Here is an 11515-nt window from a genome sequence, read left to right on the forward strand (position 1 = left end):
GATTGTGATGTCCAGCTGAGAGGATAACAAACCACCTTTATAAAGGGTGTGGAAACCTTCCCGTAGCAGAGGCATTTTAAAGTCATGGGAGAAGCCCAAAGAAGACAATATCTGGTGACGCATTTTAAAGTCTTGGGAGAAACCCAAAGATGACAATATCTGGTGACGCATTTTAAAGTCTTGGGAGAAACCCAAAGATGACAATATCTGTTAGCGGTGGATCTGGATCGTTACAAGATACTTCATAACTAAGCGTGTTTTGCTCGGAGCAATTGTATGTCGAGCAGCCTTCTGATAATTTTTCTACGATGCAGAGAATGCAAGAGAATGTTGAAGCCATCAAGTATCGAATATAGATTTCAAATACAGGGTATGGATCGTTACATTAATAGTATATCAACTTTATTAGAAATGGATGAATATAAGATCCAAAGTTGATAATTAGGGTAATAAAACACATATTAAGTTGGCAATTAAGCCATTACAATTGATGTCTCCAAAGCAATCTTTCCAGAAAGCCTTCTGTTCTTCATCTTCTCATCCACTTCCCACAGCTCTGGCAATGCTTCTCTTATATTATGAATGCTTTCCAGTGCATAATCCACTCCATTTCCTCTGTTTGATGATCCAACCTGCAAAACCCATTTCTTTGATTCTTAAATTTCTGTTTGGATTCCGAGAAAATTCTCCAATTTTCTCACTTTCCATGATTCTGCTCGAGAAAATGAGTATGAACTCACCAGCACTGTGTGGAGGCCAATGGATTTCCCTGTCTTTATGTTGCGGATGCTATCATCGAAGAAGAGCTGCAAAACCCATCATTTAAATCTCTGGTTTTACATTCAGAAAATGAGGTGAAAGGGAAGTTTCTTACTGTTCTTTTGGGGTCAATGTTGGCTATTTTGAGTGCTGATTCAAATGCATTTGGGGACGGTTTGCAGAGAATCGGTGTGGCGGGGAGCGGCGGAGGAGTGTCGTTGTCGATGTCGATGTCGATGTCCCCGGCCGAGCTTTTTGAATCGGATTCAGAGCCATCATTAGAGGAGTTGAGAGTCTCAAAGCATATGATCCTATCAAAACAACCCTCCAAACCAAGCCTATTTAGAACTTTAGCAACATGAACATCGTCCGCGTTCGAGAAGATCTGTTTCATAGCCAAAACAACTTGTTAGGAATCACGGATCTCCACGATAGTATGATATTGAGCATAAACTCTCGTGGCTTTGTTTTGAGCTTCCCCATGCTCATTCCCTAAATTAGCCAACGTGGGACTCCCTCCCAACAATCCTCTCCTCGAACAAAGTATACCATAGAGCCTCCCATGAGGTCTATGTAGCCCTTGAATAGCCTCCCCTTAATCGAGGCTCAACTTCTTGCTCTAGAGCCCTCAAACAAAGTACACTACACCCTTTGTTCGACCCATGAGTCACTTATGACACACCTTTGAGACTCACCTCCCCTGAGGTCTATGTAGCCCTCGAATAGTCTCCCCTTAATCAAGGCTCGACTCCTCCTCTAGAGTCTCAAACAAAGTACACCCTTTGTTCGATACATGAGTCACTTTTGACTACACCTTCGAGCCTCACAACTTCTTTGTTCGACATTTAAGGATTCTATTGACATGGCTAAATTAAGGGCATGGCTCTGATACCATGTTATGAATCACGATCCTCACCTTGAGTTGGGTTTTCCCAAAAAGCCTAATAACATGTTAAACTCGCTCGCTACGTATATATAAATTTGAAATTCGATCGACTCGGAAAGAAAGTTCTTACGACTTTGCGAATCGGCAAACTAAGCAAGAGAGCTCTAAGAACAGGATCGCGCTTGAGGTTATGATGTGGTAATCTTCCATGAACAAAGCTGCAAAAGAAGAATCAAAGAATCAATAACAATTTGATCCAAAAGGAGAAGAAGAAGTGAGACAAAAAGAGGATATGAGTACCTGTGATAGTGATCATTGTCAAACTCATAGCCAATAGCCTAAAAAACAACACAAAAAGTTTGAAACTTTGAAACAAATATCAACTGGGTTTGTGTAAATATGCATAAATTCGTTCAAAGATTGCACCTTAAGGCCAGCCATGGATGTCCCATAATTCCTGTACAGAAACTGGTTCATCTCAGCAACTCCATCTTTCTCTATCCCAAGCTGTTGAACCATGTACTCTGTCAAAAACAACGAAGAACGTGAGAAGGTTGAGGATTGTTGGAAGGGAGTCTCACGTTGGCTAATTAAGGTGTTGATCATAGGTTTATAAGTAAGGAATACATCTTCATTGGTACGAGCCATTTTAGGGAAACCAAAAGCAAAGCCACGAGAGCTTATGCTCATACTATTGTGGAGAGTTGTGATTCCTAACATGGTATTAGAGTCAATCCTCAAGTGACTCAAGTGTCGAACAAATGATGTACTAGGGCTCTAGAGAAGGAGTTGAGTCTCGATTAAGGGGAGGCTGTTCAAGGGCTCCATAGGTCTCATGGGAGGCTCTATGGTATACTTTGTTCGAACGGAGGATAAGTAAGGAATACATCTCCATTGGTATGACGCCTTTTAGGAAAGCCGAAAGCAAACCCATGAAACCTTATGCTCAAAGTGAACAATATCATACCATTCTAGAGCCGTGATTTCTAACATGGTATCAGAACCATACCTTTAACTTAGCCATATCAATAGAATCATCAAATGTTGATATAGAATCATCAAATGTCAAATAAAAAAGTTGAGCCTCGAAGGTGTAGTTGAACAAAGGGTGTACCATGTTCGAGGACTCCAGAGAAGGAGTCGAGCCTTGATTAAGGGGAGGCTATTCAAGGGCTCCATAGGTCTCGGGAGAGGCTCTATGGTGCACTTTGTTCAAGGGGGAGAGGCGGATAATACATACCTTCAATGTTTTTGGTGCATTGTTTTGACAAACCAGAAGTAAGAGGGTAAAGGGTATCATCAACATCTGCCAAATGAGAAGAACATAAACATGTTTAAGCTGAAATCTAAGCTCTTAGTGTCGTAATTATAGGGTTTTTGAAGCTATGGGGCTTACCAAAAAGAAGACACTCATATTTTTGGGGTCGAGATTGATGAGATTGCTGGTTTTTGCATTCCATTTTGAGCCTTAAAAAGGGTACAAAACCACCAAAGAAAGAGAGAAAGGGACCAAAAATTGCCTCAAAAAGGGTTCAAAACCACCAAAAAGGGCCTGAAAAAGGGTTCAAAACCACCAAAAAGGGCCTGAAAAAGGGTTCAAAACCACCAAAAATGGGTGCAAAATGGATAGATGAATGAAGGAAGAGAGGAAATGGGTGAGTATAAATAGGGGAATTTGGTAGCAGAAATTGAGAGGAAAAGTCATTGGAAGACAATTCCATTGCTTAGAATGATACAAATTCTAGAAAATGGGCCCAATTCCCACCCACCCTTTGATTGTATATAGCCTAATAAACATCACCATCTTTCTTTTTGACTCAGCAAATCAACATCACCCTTATTCACACCGTCTTTTTCATTTATTCGGTCTCTAAACTTTTAAAATAGTTTTTGAAAAAGCATCGCTACGGGAGATCTCAACGAGGAAGTTGGGTCCTAAAAGGGGTAGATTGTAAGGGTGTGGAAACCTCTTACTGGCAGACGCGTTTTAAAAATCTTGAGAGGAAGTCTAAAAATGACAATATATGCTAGCAATGGTTTAGGCTGTTACACGCTCTATACCCATGATTCAAATCGAAATTTAGAGTCTTGATTAAGTACCTGATGGTCCCAGTAGTCATTTACATCCCGAGCAACATAATCATGGATCCTTTTAGCATGTTTTGTCTTCAATCATATATTTTTTAGAAAAAGTTCATCCAAGTTTGCTTTAAACCAAACACACTTAATTTTGGACCGGAAAACAAGGTACACATTCAATATGCTTAGCTTGAAGCAATTTTACGTTGGTTATCCCTAGAAATGACAAAATATGCTAAAAGAACTCGTGTTAGTTTGTGGGGATAGTCTTCAATCTTAGAAGCATTTCAAGACAAATAGGTAATTCTCGGGATCTTCAGGTACCGAATTCAGATTCTAACTTCTGGGTATGAAACGTTACATTATATAAGAACGATTTTCGAGTCATACGAGATTAGAGACCGAAACACGAACATTTTAAGGCCTTGGATGCCCTTTCACCATCAATCAATAAATACAAAATATTATATCATAGGAAAGATCATACTATATTATCTTTATCATGAAAGTGAAATATGGGATTTTTTTAATACCCAAAACCTAACTTACAATAGACAAACATCCTTCAAGACAAAAAGATTTGATCCAAGTGTTCAAGTTTAGTGAATATCCTTCTTACACTTGTCATTATATGGGACTTTTGTTTTTTTTTCGAAAAATATATAATAAATTTTTTTATTTCTTCTATTTCAACCACTATTTCGAACGTAGAAGGAAATGCATCGTGTTGAGACTGAACTTAGGGATGATCAACCTACAGAGTGTAAAAATAACAGATTAAACTGATGCAGTAAGTAAACTTACAATTCGAACGCTTACAGATTGTTTGATACTTGAACAACGTTCTCTATGACCCTGTTTACGTAGAGTTTATCAGACATGTCAGGCATGTAGTGACGTCTCTGCTCATTATTGATAATTTTATATATTTATATAATATTAATGAAATAAAATAATTTTAATTGGGTATGTGAAAAATAATAAATTAATGAGATTTAAAGGAAGGCCTAGTCATATTAATTAAAATAATAGAGGAGCTGGTACAATTATTGAAATTACGTGGCAGAATGTTATTGGATGTTATCTTCTTAATTTTCATATTCTAGAACTAAGCGTAATTTCTTTTACTTAACTTTTTCTTTTTATAAATAAACGCGTTTCTCTCCTTTGTTATTCTAAATAAAAAAAATGTTTTATTTAAATAATTGAGAAAAAAAAAATAGTTTTCTTTTTTATAAAATTTTGTATTTTTACGTTTGAACTTTAATAATTTCTGGCCGGTGTCGTGCTCTGGATACCATTTGTAACAGTCTGATATTGTCCATTTTAGTCCGTTACGTATCGTCGTTAGCCTCACAGTTTTAAAACGTAACTATTAGGAAGAGATTTTCACAACCTTATAAGAAATAGTTCGTTCTCTCTTCCATCAATGTAGGATCTTACACGTCCAATCGTATAATATATAAATATGACAAATATTTTAGCTATCGATTACAAATTTCACATAATAATTTTGATTATAAAATAAATTTTTTTTGTTCATACGTACATTTATGTAATGTTAATGATATTGTCATACGTATGATTTTCGTTAAATGCACTTTATGAATTATAATGAATTTTAGTATAAAGTTGAAAGTCAAAACGAGAGCGCCAAACAAACATAAATGTCGCATTAATGGTAGTTGTAATAACCATAGTTGTGGTCAGACCAATTCTCAATTTTTTTTTTTTCTCTAAACTTTCAAATTATTTATTTTAGTCGTTGAATTTTTTAATTTATTCCAGTTTGATCCCAGAATTTTTAAGTATTTTTAAAATTAACTATATACTCGATTAATTTAATTCAACTCAATCTAATTTTTAGACAAATCTATGAACGAACTCAGTCCATAAAATTTTAATTTATTTGAACTCAACTCAAATAAGTTCATAACCGAGCGATTTGTATTGGATTGATTTGAGTTTTTCGAATCATCAGGTATTTTGAATTTATCGGTTGGAGAGTGGAACGAAACATTTCTAGAAATAGTGTGAAAACCTCCAACCGTGAGGCTGATAACGATACATAAGGGTCAAAGCAAACAATATCTACGAGCAGTGAGCTTGAGTCGTTAAAGTTTAAAAGTACAAGGATCAAAATAGAATGAATTTTGAAAATTGAAGGACCAAAACTAAAATTTAGGAACTGGAATAGAACAAATTTGAAAGCTCGGGACCCAAATGAAACTTAAACATGACAATAATTATTAGACGATGTTCGGGACACATGGCTAAATATCTACATGTCTGTTGTTTTAATAACCTAGAATCACAAGTCACATGTTTTTGTTGGAAACGAATTGGTCTTTTCTTTTATGGTTTGATGGTTAGTTTGCCCTTTTTCCCTTTTCCATTCCATTATTTCAAGCTCTCCTTTTTCAACCAAAAGGAGGCTTTTGTCTTCTTGAATTTTCTTCCTAGTTTATGTGTTCATACTTCCCGGTTTCTCTCTCTTTTCGTTCTCTTTTGAAGGTTTCAACGCTAGCAACCTCGACCACCAATATATCACTGTCTTCTTTTCAGTAAAGGCGTATGGTTTCCAAGTTTTCAACCTCGGTTTGGCTTAGCTCAGCTGAACCTATTTGATACTCATTTTTGTAACGACTCTAAATTTTCTACTTAACATAAGGTCGCTAATGTACACATATCATAAACGTTTAATGCAGAATTAACTCTATTGATTCTTTATAATAACATCAACGTTTAAACGTGTATGTTTCATTTAAAATATTATCTATTTCTTTCCTTTTTATTGTTAGTTCATTAGAATGAAAATGAAGTAACTTTTTGTAACGCTTAAATGAATTAATTACTTCAATTAATACGGTCGATTAAAAAGTCAAATTTTGACATTAAATCTAATTATAAAAAATTAATAGAAAATCTGTACGTTCCAATTGATTATTTACTTGAGATAAATGTTGCAATTTTAACCTTCAAATATTAATGTAAATGGACATTAGAGTTAAATTGTTTTTGTTGAAATTATGAATTAAAAAAAATAATAATGGTTAATTTATGAACTTTTTTTTTTTGTGTGTGAAATTTTTTTATAATTGAAATTAATGAATTTATATATAAAAAAAAATAATTATAATTTACCTTTTTAACTTAAAAAGGTAAATTTAATGAAAAATTTATGATTCAGTTAAAAAATTATTTATATTTTAAAAATATAATTGTTGTTGAGTTAAAAAATTGAGAGACAAATTTTTAGGTTAAATTAATAAAGAAAATCCTAAACTTTCAATAATATATATAAATAAATAAAAATTAAAAATTTGGATAATATTTTTTAATTTAAAAAAATATATAATTTTGAGGAAAACTTTATTATTTTGATTTTAAAATACTCTTAAACTTTTTTAAAATTTCATTATTCTAAATTAATTTTCAAAAATATTTTTTAGACAAAATATTTTATTTTTAAAGTTTAAGGATGTTCTTAACATCTTTTAACGGTATTTTTTACCGTTTAAAAAAATTTTAAAACTTTTTTGAAAAAAAAAAATTAAATGTATTATTAAGACAAATAGAAATTAAATTAAATTAACCCGAAATTAGCGATCGGGAGTGATTTTAGATTTATTGATAAATAGAAATTAAATTTGAACAGTGACTAAAAATAGATTAAAACAAATAGTATTTAAACCATTTATTCACAAACTCCAAATTTCAAATAGTATTGATATAGACGTTGCTGATTCCCGAAGGAAAGCGTCCGCCCGCAGCGGCGCCGACCACCGCACAACCCTGCATTCATTGCGGCGGAGCGTTGTAATTGTCGTACTGTATTTTAATTAATGTGGCTTTGATTTCACTCACTTCCTCGACGACTGTTCATCAAAAGGCGTGAACAGAATTGAGAACGTGTCTGTACCTTATAAGCCCACGATATCTGATTGCATCGCTCCAGACTTTTTAGTTCCAATAACTTTTGTGCGTTTCAATTGATTTGCCTTATTCAGGCGAATTTCTTCACAGGCGGATCGAGTTTGATTATTGTGAGTATCGGATTCATTGTATTCGTTCATTGTTTGGCTCCATTTCCTGAATGCTTTGCTGGATCTCGGCTGTTTCATTCGTTGTTTCGTTTTACCATTTTTCTTGTTTAATTTCCTATCGGTCTGAGCTTTGTTGGATCTTAATCGCTTGATTGATGGAATGATATTTGTTTGTGATTCTTTTTGAGGATTTCATAAGTTTGAGATCTGTTTGATCTGTGATTTTGAGCATTGCAGATTAAGTATTTTGAGATTTGTCGGTTGTTGAAGTGTACCTGGAAATGGAGAATGGTGATCAGTTCACGCAGTTTTCTGATGCTAAATATGAATGTCTTCTCTTTGGTATTACATTTGGGGATTTTAATGTTTTCCTTTTCAATTTCAAAGTTGAGAGTGAATAGTTTTTGATAGCAAAGAATTATGTGTTTACTTTCAGATCTAGATGACACCCTTTATCCTTTAAATTCTGGTTTGTCAAAGGAAGTCTCCAAGAACATTCAAGGTTAGTTTGAATTTCCTTTCTCCTTTCCCCTAACATTTGGGGCTGATAGAGTTTAGGACAGTGTGGCTCTTCATATTTCTATGATGTTCTTCATTCTGATGTGAATTGACATGGGACAATGGAGTTTAGGTTATTTTTCTTGTTGTTTTATGGAATTGGATGAATTTTGTTACTTTTTCTTGTAGAATTTATGATTGAAAAGTTAGGCATTGAGGAGAACGTGCCTGAATTGTGCATTTCCTTGTACAAGATTTATGGGACAACACTGGCTGGTCTTAGAGTAAGTTAAAACATCACGGCCTTTTGCTTGATCTTTCTTCATAATGATTGGATTCTGTGTCATTGTCGTTTTATCGTGATTGCAGGCTATCGGTTATGACTTCGACTACGATGATTTCCATAGGTATCTACCTTTTGATATTCATTAGTGTTTATGTTTGAGAATTTTGAGTTATATTCATAATGTGTTCTGTTCTGTTCTGCAGTTTTGCTCATGGAAGGTTGCCTTATGATAGGCTCAAGCCTGACCCTGTATTAAGGAACCTTCTTCATAGCTTACCGATTCGAAAACTTGTAAGTAGCTTTATCGACATTCGTTACATGATTCGATGTCTTCTCGTGTTTCACCAAGTGATTTGATTGTTACGCTTTCTTTTCGGGTTTCTGTCTTACTTGTGAGCTCAGCTATTCACCAATGGTGATATGGCCCATGCAACTAGAGCGCTGCAGAGACTTGGGTTAGAGGACTGCTTTGAAGGGATTTTATGCTTTGAGACTTTGAATCCTAATAAGGAAACAGTTGTTGATGAGGCAGCAGGGTCTGTGGTTTTTGATATAGATCAGTTTATGAGCAGTCAAAACTCTGATATTGATCTGCCGAAGACACCAATCATCTGCAAACCATTTGAAGAGGCATATAAGCAAGTTTTCGAGATCGCCAATATCAACCCGCAAAAAACTGTAAGTGAAGAACAGATTAGAATTAACTTTAAATGAGCTTTTCCAACACTTTGTGTTACGGCCCAAGCCCAAGCCCACCTAGCAGATAGTCCACTTTTTGCTAACTTTTTTCTTCTCTCAAAGTGTAACGACCTACGGCCATGATTAGAAATCTGGATTCGATATCGGTTGGAGAGGGGAAAAAAGCACCCCTTATAATGTTGAACAAATGACTCCAAAAGACCCTTATAATGTTGAACAAAGGACTCCAAAAGAAAAGGAGTCAAAGGCGTAGTAAAAAATGACTTAAGACTCCAAAAGGAAAGGAGTCGAGCCTTGATTAAGGGGGGCGTACTTTGTTCGAGAGGGGAGGTGTTGGATGAAAGTCCCACATCGGCTAATTGGCATACTATCTCCATTGGCATGAGGCCTTTTGGGGCAACCCAAAGCAAAGCCATAAGAGCTTATGTTCAAAGTGGATAATATCGCAAAGCTATAAGAGCATATGTTCAAAGTGGACAATAATACCATTGTGAAGAGTCGTGTTCATATCATACCTTGGGCCTTTATGAAAAATGTTTCGTTCCACACCTTTATCAAGAACATTGCTCCATGACCCTTGTATGTTTCATTCTCCTCCCCAGCCGATGTGGGATTGTAACGGCCCAAACCCACCGCTAGCCCTTCAAGGTTTTTAAAACGTGTCTAATTAGTTTAGTTCTCCTCCCCAACTGATGTGGGATTGTAACGGCCCAAGCCCACTACTAGCAGATATTGTCTCTTTGGGCTTTTCCTTTCAAGATTTTCCTCAAGGTTTTTAAAACGCCTCTAGGTATGCCAAAAATCATTCATTTTAAGAGCCTAATACATGAGCCAAGAATGAACTTTTCAAAGCTTGCTACCTGACCATCAAGAACATTGCTTGATTGTTCAATAGTTGGCCTGATCTGTTATTTTCTTTTCACAATACTACATTCTTCCAACTGTCTTGTCTGCAGTTGTTCTTCGACGATAGCGTTCGTAATCTACAAGCCGGGAAGTCGGTGGGCCTTCATACAGTACTGGTAAGTGCAAATACGCCATTTCTTGTTCTTCAAAGCTTGTTGAACTGTTAAACATTCTGACCCCATCATGAATTCAGATTGGTAGTTCGCAACAAATAAACGGGGTGGATTATGCGTTCGAGAGCATCCATAACATCAGGGAAGGATTGCCCGAGCTTTGGGACACCATGGAGAAGCTCGAAAACGTTTCGTACTCCGAAAAGGTAGCTATTGAGACTTCAGTTAGAGCTTAATTAGTGTTTATGATCTTAAGTTGTACGTACTATGATGATAATACTTGATAGTGCAAAACCGTTGGCAACTGCAATGAATGCTGGTTAATAGAACACATCTTTCCTTTTGGATTCCTGTATTCCTGTTGATCATACTTCTTTTTGCTTTTATCATAACCTAAACTAGCATAGTTGATGAAAGACGTTATCCAAACAAGAAGAAAAAAAGGCGTGCGATCGCACTAAGGTCGTCTATATATGCTTGTTCATGTCTTCAATACGAAACCATATTAATCTACGGTAGCTCGGATAATCGTTGGATATACATTCGAACAATCGGCATGCTTCGTAATCGTTGCAGACATGTAGAGGGAGAAAAGGATAGGCAAATTTATATACAAAATTCCAACAATAATCAAGCTACATAATAATANGAGGGAGAAAAGGATAGGCAAGTTTATATACAAAATTCCAACAATAATCAAGCTACATAATAATACATAACTAGCATACAACTTCAAAAAGGAATGATCCAAAATCTTGCAAAGCTTGGCCTCTTAGGCGACTACCCAACACGATAATGCGTAGATGATCCGACCCTTCCACCCTTGCAACATCCACGACCCGTCCTGATCGATCACGAAGTCTTGGTGGTATTCTGTGTTCACTATCTTCTCCACATTCTTCAGCAGATTCTGGTCTAATGGTACTTGCTTGAACCCGGCCCTCGTGTTCCGTACTTGCCATTGCTTGTATGTCTCTGGCCTTTCAACTCTCTCGAGCCCCTCACACGCTATCACGTTCACGATGTCTCTTCCGAGGATTTCCTTCTCACATAGATGCCTCTCTGGGATATCTCGAGGCATCGTCGCTTCGTACATGTCAAACAACGACGAGTAATGAAACAATGCCTCCTTAAACCTTGTGTTGAAGAAAGGAGTGTTGAATGAGCCATTCATCACTTCATGAATGAACAGATCTGGGTTGATTTTCCTTATCAACTTCAGAACCCTGTCTCGTGGACTGTT

At 36.0% G+C, this 11515-nt stretch overlaps 3 protein-coding genes across 4 annotated transcripts; 1 reads left to right on the plus strand and 2 right to left on the minus strand.

Annotated features, from left to right (window-relative positions):
* Nucleotides 1-334: 334 nt before the first annotated feature.
* On the minus strand, nt 335-3281 carry LOC111785757. Its single transcript, XM_023666148.1, has 8 exons — nt 3042-3281; nt 2886-2951; nt 2072-2169; nt 1946-1983; nt 1776-1863; nt 875-1144; nt 741-806; nt 335-632 (listed from the first exon to the last, which is right to left on the minus strand). Exons 1-8 carry the CDS (start codon nt 3103-3105, stop codon nt 474-476), a joined length of 849 nt encoding a protein of 282 aa, XP_023521916.1. The 5' UTR covers nt 3106-3281; the 3' UTR covers nt 335-473.
* A 4179-nt stretch (nt 3282-7460) lies between these two features.
* Nucleotides 7461-10627, plus strand: LOC111785758. 2 transcript variants are annotated; one of them, XM_023666149.1, is made up of 9 exons: nt 7461-7770; nt 8008-8112; nt 8207-8272; nt 8458-8552; nt 8638-8675; nt 8758-8845; nt 8957-9232; nt 10210-10275; nt 10353-10627. In XM_023666149.1, exons 2-9 carry the CDS (start codon nt 8052-8054, stop codon nt 10506-10508), a joined length of 846 nt encoding a protein of 281 aa, XP_023521917.1. In that variant the 5' UTR covers nt 7461-7770; nt 8008-8051; the 3' UTR covers nt 10509-10627. The 2 variants fall into 2 exon arrangements, with proteins under 2 accessions (XP_023521917.1, XP_023521918.1); XM_023666150.1 differs by having other exon boundaries at nt 7480-7770; nt 8000-8112.
* A 294-nt stretch (nt 10628-10921) lies between these two features.
* LOC111785760 (scarecrow-like protein 31) lies at nt 10922-11509 on the minus strand. The gene has a single exon (XM_023666151.1). It carries the CDS (start codon nt 11444-11446, stop codon nt 11045-11047), a length of 402 nt encoding a protein of 133 aa, XP_023521919.1. The 5' UTR covers nt 11447-11509; the 3' UTR covers nt 10922-11044.
* Nucleotides 11510-11515: the final 6 nt, after the last annotated feature.

This window comes from Cucurbita pepo, unplaced genomic scaffold (assembly GCF_002806865.2).
Source record: "Cucurbita pepo subsp. pepo cultivar mu-cu-16 unplaced genomic scaffold, ASM280686v2 Cp4.1_scaffold000713, whole genome shotgun sequence".
Lineage (NCBI taxonomy): Eukaryota > Viridiplantae > Streptophyta > Magnoliopsida > Cucurbitales > Cucurbitaceae > Cucurbita > Cucurbita pepo.